The sequence below is a fragment of the Taeniopygia guttata genome, chromosome 12, assembly GCF_048771995.1.
Source record: "Taeniopygia guttata chromosome 12, bTaeGut7.mat, whole genome shotgun sequence".
NCBI classification, from domain to species: domain Eukaryota; kingdom Metazoa; phylum Chordata; class Aves; order Passeriformes; family Estrildidae; genus Taeniopygia; species Taeniopygia guttata.
The window spans coordinates 12257583-12282313 of NC_133037.1; the positions used below are offsets into that span (position 1 = coordinate 12257583).

The window sequence follows — 24731 nt, forward strand, 5'->3', positions numbered from 1 at the left end:
ATATTAATGGCTAATGCACTATGGAAGGAGGCCTCACCATCCCTAACTCAGGTTTTGGTCATTTGTAAGTTGAAATTATGATTATAGAGGATGAAAACATCTCCTTCTGTGCTGTCTTGAAAATATAAAGTAAATGAGTTTGTGTAGTTTAGAACAAGGATGAAATTTGTAATCTTAGTTCTTATTCATGCTATAGAGCCTCATTTTCTCATTCAGATATGCTGCATCTTGACGTATTTTCTTTTCCTTCTCTATTATATTCTGGAAAAAATACCACAAAAAAATTGGAGAAATAGTCCAAATTTCTTGTTGAAAAATATGAAACATGTTAATAAGCCAAGTAAAGGAAAACACTGTCTTCCCTCCTTCATAGTTGTTATGGCTTAACCCTTAACTAATGACAATGATAATGTCACCAAAAGTTGGAAATAAAGCTCTCTAGCACTGCAATGTCAGTATTAGGAGAAGGCATGGCTTTTATTTCAGGTGCCAGATTTTAGGTGAGAGGGATATTTCTGCCTAACCCACTGGCTAACATGCTAGTTTAAATCTATATAGCTTGTACATATTCATTACATTTCCCAAGACTCATACATACATGCTAAACATTCGCACAAATTCTTTTGCATATTCAAATCACTTCTTGGAGCTTATTTACATTAGAGTAGGCATCTTTAGGGAGTCTCTGGTGGTAATTTTGGGGAACATTCCATTCCTCAAATCATTATTTTTTCATCACAGGCCTCCAAATAAAAAAGTATCTTTTCTCTGAGTGCACCCCAGCATGGTCTGGCCAAGATGCAGCTTCTTATCAGCGTTGCTCAGGCCCACGGTCTTTAAGGCAGCAGGAACCATGTGCACCCATTTACAGAGGACTCAGCAGTGTCCTGCTTTAGTTAGCAGTAAAGGAATTCACAAGACTTAAACGCTATTTGCTACAATTGCAGCTTTTCCCAGCAATAGCAGTGCAGTTGAAGAAGCAGAGAAACAAGCCATGCACAGTAGGGTTGCTCAGCAGTCACTGACCAGCCCATCCCCACGCAGCCATGGCCCCCTCCAGCTCCCCCTTCCCTGGCCATGGCCTCCTGGCCTATGGATTGTCCCTGTGGCCAGCTCGGCCCGGCTGCCCTCACCATCTCCATCCCAGTTTCTTGTGCAGCTCCTCGCTGGCAGAGCAGGGAACAGTGAGTGTGAGTTTCTGCTAATCACTTTGAAACATCTTGATTCTCTGTGTGGATGCATGTGTCTATATGAAGTGTAACTTTTTTTTTTTTTTTTTTTTTAATGTAAAAAAAACCCCAAAAGCCAGTGGTTTACCACTGGTAACCATATGTTTCCTGTATGCTTATCCTACTTCTCTTTCTAAAGATTCTTGTCCTTGGTCATGATTCCTTTTCACTAAGACTCCAGAATCTATTCTTATAAACAGTGTGTTTTATTTTATACATTTGTTCAGCGTCCATTACAGCTGAGTTTCTAGTTGATACTCTAATACTGATAGGAAGACATTTCTCCTTGCCTCCCTCTCCCCAAAAAAGTAGTTCTTACATATGCTTAGTTTAATTCTCTGGCTGTAGAGGGAGCTGGTGATAAAGTTTTTAAGGAACACAAACAGTATTTCTTTGGGAATATTTACACATTGCAGTATTGGGAAACAGAAGGTCAGAAACAAAGGGTGATTTGTAATTTGATCTTTCCTTCGTGGGGGAAGGAAGGCTGGAGGTTATGTGAACTGGTTAAATTAACTGCGTTTTCCTGTGGGGCCCTGAATTTCAAGACAGTGATATGAATATGTCTTTCAAGCTGAATACATTTGGTCACCTGCAAATCTCTGGGGCATAAAAGGCATCTTTTCTGTATTAGGTTGTTATTCCATTGCCTTATAACTACACAAGGAAATTCCTCAGCAGCCTCATTTCTTTTGATGTGGAAAGAGAAAATCTGTGTGAATAGGGATATTAAGGTCATTATGAACAGAAACTCAGTAAAAATACATGACAGAAAACTACCTGCAGAATATCCTCTTGTGTTTGTTAGCATGAAGACCTCATGTTTTTCTTTCCCAACTTTGAACTTAATTATTATAAGAAGCATAAATTAAAAATTAACCCAACGTGTTGGCAGGAATAGAGGTGGTTTGTTGTCATCTTCTGTCAGGCTTTGTATTCAGTGGTGAAGGCCATGAGTTGACTGTTTTATGAGCTGGCAAGTTATTTATGTCTTCATTTAAAAAAATGGATTCTATAGTTGTTTTTCAAAAGGTGAATTCAATTACTACTATGCTTCTGAGTGTAAGAGATTTTGTTTCAAAGACTCGTTAATTGTTGCAAATTGCACCAAAAAGGAAGAGCTCTCAGTTTTTCTCTCTTGGGGTCTCCCCAGCCCCACTCTGTACAAAACTGTAAGATAAATGTGACTCTATTTTGAAAGCTATATAATGTGATTATATTCCACAGTTTAAATGCAAGTTGTATGTGACTAGAAAGATTGAAAAAAGGAGAGAATTTGCACTCAGTTTTTAAAAACTGGTGTCTCTTTGCAATTTCTTTAGATACATTCATATCTGACACTTTATTTACTGACATTATTTCTTACTACACAGAGTTAGATCTGGCAGGTTGTACCTGGGCATGCTTAAGCACGTTTGCCTCCCTGTCAGATCTGCTGTTCCCGAACTCAGTGCAGGGAGGGAGTTGCTAAGTCAACTACAGATCAATAAGGAACTCGTAGCAAAGTGCAGACAGGGAGGGTCATGATATGCTTTTATTGTATCTGCCCTGCTATATAGCACCACCTCTGTCCCATCCATCAGATTTCATAAGTTGGGAGATTTTTTTTCCTTTCCCTCGATATCCTCCTTTATCTAAATTAGCAACTGACCCAAAGAGCTCTTTCATCTTCCCCCATGCTGTGTTGATATGGGGGCACTGCGTAACAAAACAGAAAATTGTGAGAAACATCCACCGATCTCCAAACAAATGAAGAAGAAAGCAGGGAGGAAAAAATGGGATTTAGAGGGTTAAATTAGTTTATCATTAACCATTGAATTTATTTGATGAACTTCTTCCACCTACTGGTGTTTTTCTTTTGTTTTGTAGGACTTGATATTACAATACTTGGTTTCGTGCTAGTTTTTTAGTGTATCAAGGTAGTGAAAAGGTAAATTTTTTAGCACCAGAACCATTTCTGCATTTCCTCTCTGAAGGTTATATGTGTCTGGTTTTGCTCATAGTATGTGTGTGCTGTATGGGTACAGCTGGACTTTTCTGACTAGCAGTGTCCTTCAGGTCTGTAGGTGTGCTTTGCAGAGCTTTCTCCTGTCAGATTGGGCTGTGTGAAAAACACCAATCACTGTTTTTTTAAACTCTTAAAAGTTTATTAGTAATAAAATAGTTATTAAAAATAGTAATAAAATTAGAGTAATAAAATTTTGGACAGTGAGTATTAGGACACTACGAGGCAATAAAAAGTAAACAATTATGGATGTCTGGATGTTTTTGGGCACTAAGCTGCCAAAAACATATCTTGTGAACAAAGGAATAACCCTTAAAAGCAATAACCTGTTGCATATTCATGTATCTCATACATTATGCATAAATTCATTGCAAATTAAGAATTTTTCTGGTTTTTGCCGATTTCTTCCCCTTAATCCTGGTGGTTCCATAAAGACAGAGAGAAGGTGGAAGAATGTTTGCCTTTTCCGATGAGGAGGCTGTAACTCTTTGTGTCCTATTGCTGTTATCTCTGTGCAAAGAGTTTCTTGTTTATCTTACCCTTTTCTTGAGCTAGTAAAAAAAATCTTACATCACAGAGTTTCTACTTTAACATTATGTTGTAACCTAAAACTATATTTAACACACTACTTAAGAGAATTAATACAGCATAGCTTTTTAACATTGCACATATAATATTCATTGTAACGTTTGCGAAAAGCCAATCATAAATATGCATTTTTCACAAGCAGGTTTCTTTTGCAGTTCCTAAATAGCCTGTTTGCAAGAAGACAACTGTGAAATGTCCCGACTCTATACACTTAGTTTGGAAAAATTGTATATGATAATTTTGCAGTCATAAACAGAATAGTGATTTCTTATGTTCCTCTACTAATGTGTAATTTCATGTAACTGAAGCAGCTGTCCCTGTCTCCCTGAGGAACACGGGCTGTGAATGTTCAGCTGTTTTTCTCATCAAGGTAGGATGGGATCATGATTCTCTCCTTCCATGCTCCTGCCTCAGGCCTTTCAGCAACTGACTTCTACCTACAGGAAAACAAAATTGTCACAAAGGGCAGGTAGGAAGATTGACCAAACACTTTAGAACCGACAAAAACTTATTCTGGATTCTGAGTCCCTGGTGCCTTTAGTTATAGGAAATGGTCTTGTATTAAATCCCATCAAAGTTCCTGAGTATTATTTCCTTGCCAATTTCAAGTCAAACTGCTTTAATTGGTGATTAAAATACTCTTTTTTTGTCCGGTCAGGAATAGACTACTATCGGTAGTCTCCAAAACTGTCTAATCCATCATCAGGTCGCCTTTGATTTAGGATTTTGCATCGGCTAGGTGAACAGATGAGGGTAGTTTGTAGCCTTGTGAAGCAAAAAGCTGTTTCCCCTGAGAAAATGCTGAGTTGTTTTCTCAGCCTAATAGAAATTGCTCAGGTAAACAACACTGTGGTGCTGCAGAGCAAGATTTGGGATCAGTATGGATGCCAGCTGTCTTGCTTTGTTACAGACTTAATCAAGAGGAAATTTTAACAAAGCACGTGAATTTCTTTTGTTTGCAGTGCTAACTCGTGTAGAAAAACAAGCTGAGTTATTCAAGTGCCTGTATTTATTTGGAAGTGAAATATCTAAAATATCAGGTTCTTTAGATAGTACTTTGTACATGTTTTGAGATTTCTGTAAGAACAGAAACGTTTTTGTGTGAAGCTGTTGTAAACACGTAGTCACGCCCAGTTTGTATTATGTGTTAATTGTCTATTAGGCTTTGTAATTAATGTGCAAAGATTGACACTCCTGATACCAGTGCATACTTACAATAAATGTCTGCTATGGTAATTTAATGCCTTTAACAGCCTTTTAGCAATGAGTTACATCTCAAATGCACTATAGGGCAATTTTTTTTGTTATCTGAGGCTTTTGGTCACAGTAGAATTCCATTACAAGTGTACTGCAGCTCTGTTTATATTCCACTAAAGAAAAGATGTAACTGCTTTGATCTGGTTTACATTTTAAAATAATGTAAAAATACTATCATGCTTCTTTTCTGCATCTTTTTTCACAGTGCAGTTGAGTTTAGTGATCATCTCTTTGTTTACATATCAGACACTGTGTTAATGTTTTTCTCTGTGGAGAAGATTTAATATTTAATAGTTTTCACTTGCTAGTAATTTTAAATATTTTTCTCTTGAGAAGAGCCATCCAATTTTATGAACTTGGACAAAAAATAATTTCATTTCTCCCCAAGTAGGGTGGTTGATTCTTTATGACAATTTAAAGAACAAGCTTTTTCCCCCTATTCCATATATTTACTTGGAGAATAAAAGTTATGACACATTTTGAGTTTAAAGATCCAACCAAGTAACTCCCCAAACTTTTATCTTTCTCAGTAGGACACCAAGGGACATGGCAGCTTAGAGGTCTGAAACCATTTTCTTTGCTTTTCAAGGTACCTCAGCAAATCAGACTTGCAGAAAGGTGCATGTGTGTGGTTTGAAGAGAAACTGGTTTCCTCAGGAAATGACATGTGACTGTGCTGCTAGTCTTGCCAGCAACTTTTGAACTCATTGCCCACTTTCGTATTTTAGAAGATAGAAAAAATGCCAGAGCAAATGAGCTCCAGTTTTAGCATAACTGCGTGTGGTTGAGGTGAGAGGGGCCGGTTAGGACCAGCGTGGTGAGGGAGGCCCCCAAGGAGCGTGGCCATTCACTCCTTGGTGAAGAACAGCAGCACAAGGGCTGCCCTGAGCTGCCCACAGCCCTCTCGTGGCAGGGGGTCACGGAGGTGCTGAGCTGTGGGACACATCCTGGGGGCTGCTGCCACTGGACGGACCTTCCTCAGCTGCCCCAGCACGGTCTGCCTGCAGCAGGAGGTGGGGTTCTGCTGTCATCGTGTCAGCGCTAAACCTCTGATCTTGAGCTCCGGCTGTGACCACCATGTGTCACATCTCACCCCCTGCCACTGTGAGTGCCGCTTCACCTCGGTCTCTTGGAAATAAGAAAGCAGCTTTTATCTTCGCTCTTTACCCTGAACAAACAGCCCATAGTGTAACATCAGAATTGCAAACTCGTCCTTCATTACTGTGCCACTTCTCCTGAGTGATGGACTCATCTAATCGCTGCCTATCTCTTCTTTCTCGGTTTGAAGTTGTCGGGGTTGGGAGATCTGCCTGAAGGGCTCTTAGGTAACATTCTCAGTGCATCCTGCAGCAGCCTGAAATCCTTCAGGATGTGTAACCCCCGCTTCAGTTGGAGGTGGCGAGAGTAGCAGCTGAAGTGAACCTTTTTCACATCAGTTGTTCATAAAACATTGTTTTTGATGCATTTGGAAATGAAAAATGCTGTCCTGAAAGCACCGATAGTGTTTTATTAATCAAGAGATACAGAGTAAGTGATTGGGAAAAAACCCAACAGCTTGGTTCTAGAAACGTACTTGAAGTATTCAAAAGGAGCAGGATCACTCACCTAGGCTACCAACAGTAGTTCTGGTACCCATGACCATAAAGGAAATGTTAAATACTTTTGCATCATCATTGATCAAATCAACATCTGTTTGATTTCTTTCCTTGTGTTTTACTCTTACTTCAGCTGCTGTAGTGACTGGGGATATTGTCCCTGTCTTCCAGTGCTTTCTGTATAGAGACTGAAAAAGTCTGTTCTTTTGTGACTGGGGAGTGAAAACAAAGATAAATGTGCTCTAATTTAAAGGCATGGCATTAAAAGTTTCAAAGGAAACATAACAACAGAAAGTGTCTGGAAAAAACCAAAACATGATGGAAATAAAGAACAAAACTGTGTGTGCAGATGTGCAAGTGCTACTAATTTCCTCAATTGGTGGCTCATCACTGTTCTGCTTTACAGCAAAATCCCATTCTGTGCCTCACTTCATGTGTTAATGCCTGGTTTTGCAGGGATTGCAATCAAGAAGGAAAGGAAACATACATAGGAGTGTATGTATCCATAGAAATAAATGTTATTTTTTATATATACTTATATATGCATTTTGGAAAAAAACTAGCTCTAGATATCTCCTACTGATAAATGCACTTTTTAAGCAATGTTCTTTGACCTGGGACAAAATGTATAAACAATTTAAGAGCCATCACTGGTATAATGTTATTTTGAAATAACTCATATGAAAATTATTTTAACAAGGTTTCCTGTATGCCCTTGTAAAATGGTCTTGGGCAGAAATAAATGTGGTTAGTGTATTTTTATTGAAGAGAGTAGAAAACCTAACTTGTTGCTGACAAAAGTAGATATAAGTGAACATTTTCTTTCCTGAGTGGATATTTTGAATGGAGCTTTAATGGTACCACAGTTTGAACAGGTTTGAGTCTATGGCATTCAGGGTTTCTATAGTAATTACTATGGCAACAGTGATGCAGAAAATGTTCCCACGGGAACCCAGCTGTGAATAATAACTAACTGGAAACATTTTGCCTTCGCATCTCATGTTAAATGTCCCTTCAGTGAAAGTATGAGGGGGTTGCTTACCTAATAGGAAGTCATTCTCTTGAGTTCATATATATTGAACCCATATATGTTGACAGGTGTGTCTGGTTTCAGACTAGAAACACCTTTTCAATGTATTGCTGAGGTATCATCCCAGAGAACAATGAAAAGTGTTACAAATGTTAGGTGTAAAATAGAAGTCACCAGCTTCAAATGTTCTATGTTGTAAATAAACTTCTTCAGCCAAATTTGTAGTATAAAACCTGCTCAGGAACTATAACTTAGCTTTATCTTGAAGAATTATGTAAATCATTTACATATGACAAATACTGTTAATAAACACTGTCTTAGTAGCCTTCTGACCTCACTGTGCAACAAAGGTCAGGATCACACAAGTCACACGGTAGAGGTCAGTATTTGTTGACTTATAAATTCCCTTCAAAAACTCTTCTGTTTTTTTCAAAAATAAAGTTTTCAGTGTTAACTGAAATATCCTGAAACTGTTTTTAAATCTAGCTCTCCTTGTACTTGTAAACTGACCTTTGTGCATACAATTGCCTTGTTCATATTTATTTCATATTCATTCACAACAAAGGGGAAGCCAGTCTGGTGTTTATAATATGAATAAACTTTGAAACTTGAAAGCATTTCAGGGCTTGATATGGTAGGTTCACTATCATGGAGTAACACAAAATACTTTTGGTACTCTGGGGTTTTGTGGCCACAAAGAAAAGTTCTAATGATAAAAAAAAGGAAAACTAAACTAGTAAATATTTAAAAGACTCTGGTAATAATTTTTTAGTTTTACAAAACTATGTTAAAGCTGAATATGAATGAAGAGCACTTTAACTATGAGGAGAAAGCAGTTTTCTAAGCCCCAGGGGCTGATAGTTGCTCTTAGTTATTTATGCAACTTAATAGGAATTACTGTGCAGATGGAAATGTGATGAAATGGAGGTGAAATCACTATTTATTTGGGCCCCCGTGGTGTACAATCTGCTAGTAATGCAGGTGAAAGTCTTACAAGCAAAAATGCCTTTGTAACTCTAAAAGTTACATTGTTTGATCTTGATGACTTGTATCTATGTATCACATGATATCACATGCTCTACAGATGTTTCAGCTATGAGTCTCTTAAATATTTTGTTGCATTTATTGTACTTACTGGTCTTGGTAATCTAATAGATGGTAGGTGTTCTCTCCCAGGTTTTGTTGGATGCTTGTCTCTAAAACAACACTCAAAGGAAAAAGATAAAGTATCATGATTTGGGATTAAAAAAAATTCTAAGTACAATGTCTAAAAATGGTGAAAGGTTGAAAAAGTTGAAGCTTCTTTATCCCTCAGGCTTGATATAAATATTGCAACATCCCATGAAAGGTTTTGTAATTGTTAACATGATGAAGACAAGAGGAAATGACCTCAAGCTGCATCAAGGGAGGTTCAGATTAGACATCAGGAAGGATTTCTTCACTGAAAGGGTGGTTGGCTTTCCCCCCACTTCTTAATATTCTGTTCCTTATTTAACTGACAATATGTGGGAGAATTTCTGTTGTCCATGTTATAGTTATGCCATCATAAAATACTTGCATGTATTCTGAGCAGGGCCTAAGGATGCTGCAGGATTTAATTTTTGGTGAGATTTTTATGTCCAATTTACTGACCTGTATGTGACAAAGCAGCTAAGTGGAATTTGCCGTGACAGTCTCCAATCCTTTAGGCATGCTGGAGGGCAGAACTAATGGAGACAGAAAATTGTGTCCAAGAGAGGTAGTTACTGCATGCTGAAGATAAGTCATGGGCATAGCTGCATCTACTTGGAAACGTTTAGTTTATTAGCTCTGGTGGTGACAGGCCTGTTACAATCTCAAGATAAGATGTTCTGGTCTGTCTGCATAGAGATTGTGGGAGTGGCTCTTGTCGCTCAGTGTGAAACCTTTCAATCGAGAACAGTCTCGCTCAGTGAACCATTATGCTGCAAGTTAGCCCTCTATAACTGATCACGTTTAATAAAAACAGATTTCTTTCCTTGTCTGACTGGCTTAGTGCCATATCCTTGAGAGCAAGGTGTGAAAGTATCATGCAGCTCTCTTGAAAAGGTATGTAGGAGTGTTACTTTTCAACACAGAAAAGTCTCTAAATTGACTGCAATGACCCTATACAACATTTTAGTTACAAACTTACATTTTTTGCCCTTTCAGGTGAAATGCAAGCTGTAATGCAGAAAAAATATGAAGTTGTAAATAAAGGATAAGGAACCAGCAGTACAGAAGTTTTTAAATTGTGTATAGGATTGACTTGCCTCCAGATGTTACTTGTTTTAAATACTGTTGCCCACTTTGTTCAGTGCTTCTGATCTCTCTGAATGCCTGTTAGTTAATCACAGCTCCACAGGAACTCAAATTTACCTTCAGAAAGAGCCAGATGAGATGCATCCAAACAGAAAGGGCTTTCAGAACACACCCATTTCCTTTATCAAGAACATGGTGTGGTGGCACTTGAATAGATTTTGAGAGTGTTGGTAGGTTTTCTATGGTAGAGATGAAAATGCTGCTTGGGTGGATTTTGAACAGAGAAGAAATCCCTTGTTTGATTTCTCTGTGTAGAATCCTTTTTTTTTTTCCTGTCTAACCAGCAAGTATCCAGTCTTGCTAACCGAAGTGGATTTCCCAGCTTTAGGTTCTAGCTTGAAAACAAAACGAAGCAAGACTTGTCTTTCCTTGAGCATGAGTGTTGTGAGGCTTTTGCCCCGAGGCTTGGCTTTTTCTGACTGTGATGACGGGGGCAGTTGAACCTTACCATCAGATCTTGTTTTTCCATGGACCAGAGGATCCTCTCTGGCTGTTGGGTGGAAATGAGCAAACATTTCTTTTGAATGAACAGTTGTACTCCCTGTAAAGAATTCAGTGTCTCTGAGATACACAAGTGGGCTGAGGTAATGACTGAAAATTCACAAGCATTATTGCCATTTTTTCTTCTGATTATAATTGAAACAACTTAGGCGGCATAGTCAAAGCTGTGAATTATTGCTCTCATCTCAGCCTTTTATAATATTCATGAAATGGTGATATTTTTTTATAGAACCATAATACAGGACTCTGTTCACATCCTCCCCAGCCTTAATACAGCAGCAGAAAAATTTGGGTCCTACTTTGTGTACCAGTACAAAAATTTGTGTCTTCCTGTTGGCCAGAGCCAGGGATTTCTCTTTCAGATGTGACCAGAGTTCATGTATGTCAGGGGGATGTTTTATAGTCCTGTTTATTGATGGTATTTATTGCATCAACCTGCAATAATTAGAAATGAAGAAATAATTTATTATTTCTTTAAAGCTTTAAATCAAGTTTGTTATTCTTCAGAAGGTGAAGTGTTACATCATTTGGAATATCTGAGTTCTAGATTGGAAAGTAACTCTTCAGTTGGCCTTTAGATTTTTTTTTTTTTTTATCTTTCATAAAGATGTTTTTAACTTTTGCGGGAAATTAATCAAATACAGAAATGAAAAAAAAAGCATTTTTTAGCTTCTTTGAGTTTTGTTAGGACTATTTTATGGTAGGGTGCATTGATTCACAGTATAAATAAACATGTTCTGCAGAAAGCATGGGAAAAGTGTAGGTGTGTGACAGCTCACTGCTACATGTACCTGCTTTGTCTCTGCAGCCACATTCACAGGTGCTGTTTTTCTTTCTTAATGCATTTATGCAAGTTCATGAGAGTAGGACAGTAAAAGATTATGTTCACATTCAGGAAGTCAGCACAGCAGCTGAAAATCAGTCATCTGGTTTTTTCCTTGGTATTTTTGTTTCTCTCGAGACACGAAGTGTTCTGTCTGCTGAGTGACTTCCCCACCCCCAGTTACTCATTTGTGATGAGCTGCAGGATGAGGCCCTAGCAAATCAAACATGCACCCAGTCTTACATTGCCTTTAGCAAGAAAAACCCATCAAGTAAACTCTCTATATGAACTTAAATATTTTCTGAGCCAAATTCTGTTGTGTTAGATATGGAAATACATGGAATTTTCCACAGTCTCAGTTTGGTGCCAAAATGCACAGGCTTAGTACAAAAGAGAAATAGTGTTTGAGATTACAAGTGGATGATTCAATGTTTTTTATTAAGTAGGTCAAAGCATGAGCTTTTTTCCTGCTTTCAAAATCAGTACCAAAGGTATATTATTATTGTCTGTTATTTAAATACCTGAGAAAATCTGTGTTTAAAGCTAAAATGTTCTTGCACATCTCAGGCTTCACCAGGTAAACCACTTGCACATTTTTTGTGCGTGGAATTTAGTATCACAACTATTCCAATGTATTAAAATGACTGTGCTTTATGACCAGTATTTTAGTGTACATATTTGATAGGTTGAGCAGATGACATCAGCAAAGACCAGATCTGAGCAGTAAGTACTATTTATTATTTAACAGTGTCTTTGTAAAATATTCACAGCTGTAGTAACAACCTTTATTTCTGCAGATTGAAAAGAAGTTTTAGTTAGCACAGTTTGTCTCCAAGTGGTTTGAACTTTCCTTTTATTATCTGAGTATTCATGTAGATTTGAAAAATGAGCTTTTATCTTTGAACGGATGTAGCAGCTGAATATTTTAAACAAAACATGCACAATTTGGATACTCATATCTTAGAAATACTCTTGTAGTCAGTGATTCTGTGTTCAGATAGACTGGAAGATCAGATGAAGATGTAGAAGTTGTGTGAGCTTAATATAAACTGCCATAAACTGTTCACTTATCATCATGCTTCAAGGCAGATAAAACATTTTGTTAGTAAATGTAATCGAAACTTTGAAACATTCAGTCTGTATTTTAGTTTTTAGATTCTTTTATACACTTTTACCTACCAATTGTCATTATACAACTAACCTACAGCAAAGGTTGCAGAAGAAAGCTCCACTGATTTATTCTGAGAGGTATGTTAATTTAGTATATTTTTTTAAATATATGCATGGTGTATGTGTGATGGAACCTAAACAGAAAACCCTGTACATCTTAAGGACAAAAGCATTCGATTCCCTAGGCTACAAAACAGTGGTAGAAGCACCTTGGTCAAAACAGGTGCTAGAGCACAGAGGGTATTAGCAGTGTCAGAAGTTCCTGCAGCAATAAAAATTTTGTTTGGGAAAATTCTAAATTATTCTTACGGAACTGGAGGATCACTAGGAATTAGCAGTAAGCAAGTCAGTCAGTCATTCCCTGGTAAACGTTTCAAGGGGGTCTAAGATATATTTGTGTTGCTAAGGAGTGAAGCTGCCATTTCCAGGTTTATTTGCTAGCGCTGGAGCTTAAAGGTGAAATGGAGGATACACAGTTAAAACTCGTGCTGATGAGGAGGAGCAGTTTGACACTCAGAGGGATGGGCCCAATGCTCAGTTTCTCCAGGGCTGCCTCTCCAGTGGACAGACCCCACTTGTACTTTCCTCACAGTGGGAGGACTTTGTTTCAGGTTTTATTCCCAAGGTAAACTTTCCATAGCAATCCCCAAACCAAGCTTGGATGGAACCCTCCCTCCCACTCTCTGAAGAGTTCCTTTGTATCCCCAAACTTTTAGTCTTTCCTTCTTAACACTGGTGCCCAGGTGCCTTTTAGCTAAACGAAAAGAGATCCACATGTAAGAAAGGTCAATTGTTAGAAATTACAGCTCTGAGACTCTCATTGTAAGTAATTTTAGGGAGGAGCTCCTCCTCTCCTAATCTCTGTGATCTCACCAGGATCTAGTCTGGATCAACCCATTTGGTGCATTTCAAGAGTGTTCATCACAGTGCATTCAGTTATAGTAACCATCTCTGCCTTGCCCTTGACATTTGAAAAATCCTTACTATAGTATCTGAATAATTTATTTTAGATGTATGTGCCTCTAAAAGTCAGGTCTGCTCATTGCTGTTAATGCCCATTAATATATCCTCTTTTTGTCTTCAACCTAATGTTTTATTTCGTCTACTTATGCCAGTGATGATTTTTATTATTGGTCTTGTTAATTATTTTGTTACAAAACTAAGCACATCTAATACACTATTGGACCAGTATCCCTCTTATCAAAGTGTAATATCTATTTGCTGTTGCAAAAATAGAATTATTCGACAGTTTTGTATTTAAAATATCAAATAGCTATTTATTATTTTAATAGTTTTATAATACAGGCTGTTTCTTAATTAGCTTGTATCCTGCTGCACTTCAGAAAGGATTTATCCAGTAAACAGAATGATCTGAGGAAACAGTAGTAATGTATTAGAAGGGAAAAAAAAGAGCAAAACATTAGTTTAAAATGTGTTTGAAAAAGCTGCAATACTTTATTTCTTTTTCAGTACAGTTTTCATTGATGTTAACAGTGGAAATACCAAGTGATCAAAATAACTTTAAGATAGTGAAGGACCAAACTGAAAACTGTAAATGAGGTCTTTTGATAGAACTAAGTTTTGTCACTTGAGGTGCATTTGAGAATCAGAAGATTTATTTTACTTCATTTTCACTGAGAGGCGTGTTAGGCTGGAAAATGTTGGTTCAGAATGATGATCATAAACAATTGACAAATATGTTTAATCTAGATCATCCCTAGTTATGGGAACAGTGAGATTTCTGAAACAGTCTTTCAGGAAAATGGTGGGATAGTTCTTCTGCAGTTCTAATATCTCAGTACATTTGAGATGGGCTGTATGAAGTGTTTATGAATGATGGGGAGATTCATTCTCATCAAAATGAAGTAATGCTCTTGATTGATGAGAGGGAAGGGGATACCTATTGTGATACCTATTGCAAAATGTAAATTTGATGTGTTTGCTCTTTATAAAGACTGTCTTTTTGTGTAGTCTGGGTTGAATGGCAAAGTTACAGATTGATGATAACAATTGTTTAGTCATCCTTCTTCTGCTGGATGCACTTGAGTGTAGATGGATGATAAGACAAATTTCTTGCTTATTACAGAGTTCTTAGTTCTTATTATGGAATGACTGGGGGAATAGATAGTTTTTAATCAAGCCATTAATGTCCCTTGAAATATTGTCTAAACTGTCATAAACTTGCTTTGTTGAAGTTGAAATATCTTTTGCTTCCCCTACATTCATCTTAGTATAGAACTACTGCAATTCTTAACAAAGTGGGAAAATAAATGCACAGACAGCATTAAAATATAAGGTAAAAATGATGAAATGTAAGTTCAAACATATATTTTTGTTAAAAATTACTAAGAAGCACAACTTTATAGAAAGCTCACAGTGCTTTCTCAAAAACCTGACTGGTTTCCAGTGTGAGATCATCTGTGAATGAAAAGGTGGAAAACACCAGTAGGACAATTGTTAATCTGTGTAACTCACTCTTGTTAATCACGTTCTTCACTTTTTATAATGCACTTGCTGTTCCAGTGAGGTTTTGATGTTAGAAATTCAATTTCAAAATATTTTAACTTGGAAAGCTGCAGTGGAAGATTTATCAAAAACTTTGGGACAGTCTTTAACACTAAATTCTGTGTGTGTGCTGCCTTGTGCTCTTTAATGACTTTACCAATGCACTTCAGTATTCATATTTTTTCTGGTTGGCAGGCTGGTACAGTGAAAAACTAAGAAGATTTACATCTCAACCTTCGATATTACAAAAATTTTCATGATTATAATTGTTTGTATTATGCTGGCATCTAAAAAATATTTACTGTGATCACAGTTCTATGATTTGTTTTAATGAACATGAAAACAAAAACGTTCATACACCAAATATTTTACACGAAAAAATAGAAGACAGAAAAAAATACAGTGGAAACTATTGCTATCCTGATTGTAAAAAAAAAAAAAAAAATTGGGCTATGGTGTGTTGGAGTCCTTCAGGACCTATAAGCAGCAGGAAGAACTTGTGTGTTAGTTCAGTGCTTTAACTTCAGTGTCTGTCATGTTATTGTTGGATGGTGAGATTTGACAAGCAGCCATTTAATTTGCTGGGTTTTAACCAAGTTTTTATGTCCTGTTACTATTTGTGGTCGCTTCTGTAACGTTTCTAATCGTAAGGTTGGAGTTGCAGCCGGCTCAGCACTTGGCTCCTGCTGCCGAACCATGTGTTGGTCTGGTCAGCTTCAGCAGGTCACTCGAGCTTTGATCTGACTTCATGTGTAAAATCTCAGCAATGTTTGCCTACCTTTGTGACCTAATTGAGGCTCTTACTGGTAAAAAGCACTCATTAGGAGAGAAGTGGGCCACGTTATGGTTACTTTTTGGAAATAATTGTCCAGTGTTAATTATAGAGTAGGAGAAAGATTTTTGGAAGGAGTAAAAAGAGAAGTCAGCTTCTAGTTTTTAGCGTCACACGAGGCTGGCTAACTTGCTTTTTTACAGCTTTGTGTAGCTCCACTGTTAGGATTAAAGGCTCTGAAATGTCCCCCTCCAGTCCAGCTGTACCATCTTGCATCACGTGGTGTAATTGCAGCTTCACAGACTGTTCGGGTCAGGTTGTCTCTGCTGGAAATCAGGGGGAGGAATAAGTTGCTGTCAGACATCAAGTTGGAGCATCTCTGAACGCTTGAAAGGCTGCCATGTCCCTTAGTGCTCAATTTGAGTTAAAACATGTAACTAGACTGAAGACAGAAACCTGTCAGAGGTACAGCCAAGGAAGTCCAAATGTCTTAGTACTTGAAGCATGTGTTCTTCTTTTCTCCCTCTATTGTCATTCTCTGTTACTGAGATAGAAAATATGGCAGCTGAAAATGTAAACACTTTTCTTTGTCTCATCTTGCAGGCCGAAACAGCAGCAACAGAATAATTTTTCCTTGTTTTCTTCCACCAAGGGCTGGAATTTCAGAGGGGTAAGTTTTGTATTGTTTTGTTCAGGGTGTAACATTCCCTCCTGCTGCATTCTGTTGCAGTATAACTTTGTAGTTCAGCCATGATCTGTTAAGACTACAATCACGGCAAACAATTAGACTGGAACATTTAATTTTGTACCCTCGTTAAAAGGTTTTCTAAAAATGCCTTTTTTTTTTTTTTTTTTTTTTTAATGTGTTTGTATTCTTCTGAGGGGTGCAGGACATAATCACACTGTACATTAAGCTACTTTAAATTTAAAAAAATAGGGTGTGTTTTCATATCTGAAAATAAATAATGGAAACTGGACTGATGCTTTTTAATTCTAATATAGATATTGTAAAGTTATTGCAAGTTTGCATATGTGGTCTTTGCAGAAGTACAGTTAAATCATAATAACAAAAATGCTGTGTGTCTCTTACAAGGCAGAAGGGAATAGGTTTTATTTCTATTTGCTTGGCTGAATAAGGAAATATGGAAGCTTGTGTGTTCCCAATGAAACTGACTGAAAAGATACATGAAAAAGTAATGCAACTGACATTAAAAATCTTTGTATTTGCTGGTGGTACCAGGAGCTTTTATTCTTGTCCTCTTCAGGTTTCAGAGGTAGTTTCTTAGTAGGTTAATTTGTTCAGAGAGTCAGCCATGTTATCCCCTGTCCCCGTGGCCTGTGAGCCCTTCTACACCATTTGGTGTACAACTTCACATGATGGTGATGTTGTGGAAATGGCGTATTTGCCATGTGTGGCAGTACTGGAGCCTGGGATACAGTCCAGGAGAAGTCACTGCATGTTGTATCTAAATCATACTAATCTTTTGGTTAAGGGAAAGGCTTTCCTGCTTTGCAGACTTCTTTTAGTATAATGAACACTAAATTACCATTACCAGTCATGCAGACTGACTTCTATTTGGGAGACTATAAATTTGTTTCCTCTGAGCTTCTTTCAACAAAATAGTTAAGTAGACAGACATTACTTAAAAGCTTTGCTGAAAGAGTTAATATCATTGATGGATTTACTGATCTGTGTTGTTCCTAATGTGGTCAACTTTATTAAAACAAAAAATATTTTTCACTGATTTATGCATTCTAATCTGGTGTTTTAAGTAGAGTATCCACTATTGTTTACTGTGAGCTTTTTGTTGTCACTGTTTCTTGTGTTGCACCAGGGTGAAGTTCTCGGTGATACCAAGAAAATAGTTCCCTCACAATGGCATGGTCAAGAATGTAGGCAAAACACCAACAACCTCTAAGCTGTAGATTAATTATACATTTCAGAGCCAGTATAAAAATAAAATTGACTCTAGTGTTTCCCTCAGTTCTCTCCCAGCTGTGCTGGAAAAGTAATTGTGGAAGAAGGTGGGTATGAAAATAGTGGGAAGAGTACTGTAGGTGTGAGTTGTAGCTGAAGAAACAGTGATGCCAAGTTCAGAGCAGTAGCTCACTAAAGACATAGGACTGGTTTCACAGTGGCAGCATGAGGTCTGTGATCCTGTGTGGTGCAGGCAGAGTGAGCTGTACATACAGAACGGAAAACTGGGGAGTAAAATCCTTCAAGAACCTGAAAGGAGATACAAATAGTAGTATTAGAGAGGAAACAGGCAACAAGTTGATGGCTCTTCAAACTGCTTCCTTCATGTGTAGAAATGACGATCTGTGGCAGTGGCTGCTGTCTTATTTTTAAGGAAACTTAGAAGATAGTAACACAGATGCCAAGTTCTACAGCTATAATATTTCACACAGTGAGTGGTAGGCAATTGCAGTTAATTGTTAGACATAAATGGCTGCATAAGGGAAGAACCTGTTTGAGTTGTTCGCTTGATCTGATTGGATGCTGAAGCCAAGATAGCCGAGCACTAGAAAAGAGTGTCTAAGTGTCTGTTGATATTTGCATTGTGTAAGCATTAATTTTATTTTGATGGATGGAAAAAATGTGTTATGAAAAGCCCAGTGAGCAGACTTGAAGTCACACAGGTTTTCATAGAGATGGTGAAAGGTAATAGGTTGGGTTTGATGCCTCTTCTCAAACAGGACTAAAACCCTACTGGCTAAAATAACTAGGTTAATGTTGACAGTGGAGCAGAGCAATAGCCGAGTATAACAGCCACAACTCTGGAGCTGACTTATTCATGGCTATGTTTTTTTAAACTTCTATTTCTATTGTTACAGACTGTAATACAGGATCATTTCAACAGTCACAAATAATAATAATAAAGAATAAAGTGATTAGCACAGAATTGCAACATTGTGTTCACCTCCCTGTCCTTGCTTTGCCGTCAGTTCACTCAGTTGAAATGTCTCTGCATCACGCTGATAAAAGGACGTGTTAAAGAAACCTGGAAAATACACCAACGTAAACCTCAGAGTAAGATAAGGAAGGCCCGGATGTGACACATTTACCAAAGAAACTACTCTGCACTTCTCTTTTCCTTACTTTAATTTATCAGAAGCTGATTTCCATCCTGAGCAGCTCTTTTGAGCTCCATGGTTAGAGAGCATGTTCAACTCTCTCAATGGGGATTTTAAAGTCAGAATGACATCATGTTTCTGTCATTTTTAGATAGTGGTAGCAGTGACTTCCAGAGTTTTGGGCAGTGCTTAGATATCAGTGTGGAGGAAGGAGTTCATAATTTTTTTTTTACCAAATAAACCAAACATGGTTGAGATAAAATTTAGACTTTATGTTACTGAGCAGTGAAATCTTTATGCTGTAAGCTCCTCCTGCAATCACAGAAAGCATCGGGTTAATTTGGGGTTTGAAGACATGTTTATAGTCAGGTCTAGCAAATAGACTATTATAAAGGGAAAATACTTATAGTGACAGCTGTCATTCCAGAGGAAGAAACACAGACCCCATGGAGATAAGAATATCCCATACTGAAGGAAAGACCAGAATTTAGGAGATTAGGTGTTAAATGTGATACTTAAAATAGAAAAAGAATGAAGCAAAGGTATATAGACTATAGAAAAGGAATAAAAGCAAAATTCTGTCTTGGGTATAGGATTGGGGAAGGAAAGAGGAGGAATCTGCAACTTGGAAAAAGGGATAGTCAGGGTGGAAAAAGCAAAGAGCTGTGAAAGAATTGTGAGAGAGGGAGGAAATGTATAGAGTAAAGAAATGGAGGAAAGCTAGTGAGTATAAAAGCAGAGAGATGGAAGTATAAAGTGGAGGCAGAAATCCACAGAGCACTGCAAGTTTATCAGTTCAGCCTTTGAAAGTGCTGACCCTGAGATGATAAGATGATGTCAGTGGGGAGCAAATTGTGGCTGGGACTTGGTAAGGAGAAGAAGTACAAATATCTGAAGGGATAGGGCAGTTCAGAGGCAGGTCAATAATGAATATAAAGAAAACACCAGCACAGATCTTGGCACAGAAAATAGTATGAATTCTATTTTTGCTTTATCTTCTGATTACCATTAACTCTCACTGTCCTTCCTATCTCCATGCCACCCTTCCCTTAAAACCTTGATGCAGATAAGTGGCTTTCCTCTACATCGTTGTTTGGTGCTTATAAGAGAGAGCAGGTCAATATGCTGCTCTGAGTGTCTGTGGAAAGAATGTGTTATGTTGCTGTGTAGAGTGGGAAACAGCTTCATTTCACAAAGCATTCCATCAAATGAGAATTACATGTGTAGTCATCCACACACAATTAGGAGATGTGAGGTTTAAAGCTTCTGTGTTTTTTTTGGTAGTTATGCTACATTCTTGAGTTATATGCTCGTATGTTTTCTACCATGCTAAGAGCAGTCAGTTTTATAAACAAGGAAGTTCTGAATTAAAGAAGAATAAGAATCTTTTGAGACTTTGAGATTTCAGCGCTTTATCTGTCTCCCTTTCTGCTCCCTTAAAAGCCCCCACTTTGTTTATGACAGCAGAATAAACTTCTAGGCTTGGATATGCAAATGGAAGTCTTCAAATGATTGTTTTTCTAAAAAAAAAAAAAAAAAGGTAAATTTGCAGAAGTAGTGGTATACAGTGCTGCTATGATGACATTTGAGGTAACTATGAAGAAACTGACAGTCAATCAAAAGAAAAGCAGTTACCTGATTAGTGAAAAATATCGGGCTGTAGGCAGAACTGAAGAGGATGCTGGTTTTGTCTGCACTTGACTCTGATACGCCTCTTCACTGTTCCACTGAGAGCATAATTTCCTGCATGCTTTATGCAAACTTCTGAACCATTATTATGGTTTCTTTATTTCCTCCCTGCTGCACACAACAAATTTGACTGCAGATCTTCAGTGCTGAAAATAGTGAAATCTAAACTAACATCTTGTACTTGAAATAGTTTGAGGTATGTGTTTAGTGTGCAGTTGCCTGAAGATTTATTGCAGTGAGGCTTCGTCCTATTTCCTCCTTTCTTGTTTCCTTTCTAGTTTTTCAAAAGCATCTAACTGAGCTGCATATGTGGTCACCTGTGAGGAAGGCTGATCTAATTTATGAGAAACCTGTAATAAAAAAGTGTTAAATATGCTGAAAGTAAATTTTAGACATGTAAGTGGTTTCTGTGCTGGTTTTACTGCATATGTGTTTGTGGAGGTAAAGGTGTCTGTCATGCCAAATGAGAAGAATTCCACACTTTTCAGACAGTATTTGGAAAACAGTATATTTTTGTGCAGATTGGTACACTTCAGTTATCCCATTCAGGGTGCATGAATCTCAACAGGATAATAATTTTTAAGAAAAAAGTTTTATCCTGGCTTCAGTTTGATGAATAATTGGATAAATTATATGATTATTTGCTACCACAGAAAGTACGTCTGTACCACTCCTGGATTCTGCCTGGTTATATTTAATTTCTGTATCCACTGATAGTTGTTTGCCTAAGCAATGATGTTACCTATAACAGAACCTTGTTAGAAGTGGCATCACACAGGCCTTTTTTCATACTTGTTGAAACAATGTTATGCATTACTGTCTCTAAATCAAATGTGCTTAAATACCATAATCTCTTGGTATGTCCAGTATGATTTTAAAACACAAGGTATCATATGCATTAAAAAACACGTGGTTTTTTTGTTAGTTAAGTTTACTCCTATGCACCATTTAAGCAGCTTCCTTGGAGGAGGATGGTTACTTTGTCACTGACAGCATGTTTTTATAAGTGACTATTTTGTGTACTCACAGCGTAGCTGGGAGTGGAATTGTTCCTCTTGTGGCATAGCAGTCAGCAGTCAGTTCCTTCCCGTGCCATAGAGAGACTCTGAGCAGGGGAGTCCAGCTGGTATCCCAGCTCCCCATGGCTGCTCTCCTCCTTTGCCTTTGCAGAGTCCCATGTCTTCTAACCTGCATAAGGTTAAAGATACTCAATCCCTGACCCATCTCCCCCCCCTTTGTCTTTGAACAGAAGAATTCCATATTCCTTTTCTGCTTTCCAACAGATGATGAATTCCTGTGTGCCACTCACTCCTTTTAGATCTCTTCCTCTGTCTTACAGTGGGTTCAAGCTCTTCTGTTTGAGTTTGTCTCAGCCCTTCTCTTTTAATTCTGTAAGTCTGTTCTTGCAGTTCTTTCTTGGGAGCACCGCAGGAGAAGGGAAACATTGCTTCACACCATTCATAGCAGCAATATATGGAGCATTACGAATCTCCTTCCATGATACACAATTTCTGGTTCAGAAGACAAGAGCTTATAAATGGTAGCAAATATTCATCCTGGAGATGGATTTTTGTTTGTTAAAGAGTTGGGTTTGGTGTATCCCTGCTTAATCTATGGGCAGAGTTTTAAATGGTTTAGCTTGTTATTGGTTTTGAAGAAACCACTGGAACTGTTGTTGATTAGTCACAAGACTAATTTCTCTTGGAACAGTAAGGTTTATATTGGCACACAAATAGAGATGCTATCAGAAATTCATTGTGTGGCATTTGCGTAACTGGATAGCAGTCAATTCCATCTGCAGTTTCAAAACACATCAGAATTGTCATATTCTTAATGTATACACTGGATTCAAAAACAAATTCAGAGTGACCAGTTAGACAAATTTGAAGAATTAAAAAACGTATTATTCCAAAGCCATGTGCTGAGTCAGCATGGCTTAAATCACCATAATTCTACCCATAGTGTGTGATGCAAGATGAGCCACATCACACTAGAATGTTTTATTTGAAATTCCAGCCAAACACAGTTTGTTGATATGTTGGGTTCTTAGGCCTGTAATAAATGGCCATGTAGTTTTGTAGGGTCAGTGTGTTCTATAAGTTACAAGGTCTTCAGCATACAGTAGTGTGGCAACATGAATGTGTTGGAGCTACAGCTGTGAGTTGTTTATAATTAGTTATAAAGAAGAATTATGCTGGCTGGCCTTTAGACTTCAACATTCCAAGATTCCAATAGTTGGGGGACTCAGGTAGACAAACCTGTGCATGTTTTATGAGCTACTACTGCTCGTGCTACCTAGGGAGTGCTGTACTGCTTAGGAGTTTGCACTGGCTTCATTAAGCTTCAATTCAGTAGCTGTTTTATTAAACTTTCATGGTTTTTACATCTGAAATAATCTCTGAATTAAGTACATAGCCATTAAACTGTCCACCTAGTTTACAGAGATGCTTCCAACTTGATTACATGGCAGTTATATTTAGATTCTATGTTTCTTGGGGCAAGAGTATTGAGGCCCTTATAGAACACTTGGCTGAGGCATTCCTGAAAAGACCTCCACAGACTTTGACACCTGCAAGACTCTTCACTCGTGACTTTTGTTGTAAAGGGTAGATATTCTGCTTACTAAAGCTCAGTTATTCAATTAATACCTTGAATTTTTCTGATAATGAAAATACTGTGATATCTCCCATTTGCAGGGGTTTTGTAAAGTTTCATTTTATCTTTTCAAAGACTTGATTTTTTTTTCAGTACTTCATGTGGTCATTCTGCTACTGTTACAGGATTTTGTTTTATGGATCTTTCTAAGTGCTTTGTGACAAGTTTATTTTTGCTCTGGGTGTGGTTTGTTATTTATAGTAGAAATATTCTTTATGTATAAACCCTCCATGCCAGGTATTTTACACATACAAACAATACTGAGCCAGAAGCAGCATGTGATAAAGCAGATAGGTCCAATTGTGATTCTCTTATGCTAGGTTGGATGTTCTGTTATAGAGCAGATTTCCTGTCTTTAATCATGGACTGGGTGTTACCTTGTACTCCTGCTGTCATTTACTGTTCTTTTCTTTGTTCAGCAGCAGATGAACTTGACCCCTGTTCAGTTTAACTCAAACCACTCTGCCCATTTCTTTGTCTTTGTTTCTCCCCACTCCACCAGTGGCTGCTCTTTAAGAACACGTGATGTGAAATTACTATTTCCTGTGACTTTGTTTCAGAAACCTGTAATGGTTAACTGAGTGATGATCTTGTCCAGCTGACTTTGATGCCACTCAGTCTGAGAAACCAACATTTTAGAAGCAGTTTTGAACTATATGTTAGTATTTATTGATGCTACATTGTTTCATATTAGCAATTTTATTTTAAATTGTCTAGTGCAAATGTAGGGTTGCACACGTGGGTGTTGTGTTTGGTTTTACTAGTTGTGATGCTTGCAGGAGAACTTGGTGCTATCACAGCCTGTTACAAAGATACATTATTAATGTGACTTTCCATTTTCCCCAAATTGTTTTGATGGTTTGTTGTCTAATCTCCTAGTGCTTATACTACAAAAACTCACTGATCATTCTAAATTGATTGTAAAAGTTTTCAATTAGGTAGTGCTTTGGTATTATTATTTTAAACTGTGGATTAAATTTTTAAAAAAGTAAATAGATGGACTACACTTTTGGAAAAGGTTTCAAAAGTATATCCAAAGACAGTTGGGAAATCCTCCATACTGGATGTTTTGTTCTAACATCTTCCTCTCCTTTTCCAGTCCCTCTGCAGTCCTACAGGTTCTAATTTATTTGTCAAGTTCTACTTGTGACCTAAAGCTAAACAAAATCCTTTTAAAGACCAGGAGAGAAGGAAAACCTCCTGAAAAGTTCTCAGATTCTGAAACAGCTTATAAACAGTCCTGAAGCTGATGGGAAAAGAAAAGGAATTTTGAGTTCTTCTTGATTTGGAGGAAGCATTTTGAGTGGGTCTGTTGGTTTCTCCATGAGGACTCCCATTCATTCCAAACACAGAGGTGCTTTCACGACTGGATTTGGTCAACTGGATTTGTAGAATGAATCCTAATTATCTCTAAACATAAGAACAAAATTCTTCTTGAAAGCTAATGTTGTGGTTATAATGTGAAAAATGATGGCCATCTTTTGCAATCTGACACTGTCGGAATCTGTGGGTATTGGT

General features: G+C 37.6%; 1 protein-coding gene across 1 annotated transcript in view; it reads left to right on the plus strand.

Annotated features, from left to right (window-relative positions):
• ARHGEF3 (Rho guanine nucleotide exchange factor 3) overlaps positions 1-24731 on the plus strand; it is a 103072-nt gene that overhangs the window by 17522 nt on the left and 60819 nt on the right. The window contains 1 exon segment of the mRNA XM_030283095.4: positions 16398-16464. Within this exon segment, the coding sequence (XP_030138955.4) occupies positions 16398-16464 (67 nt within the window).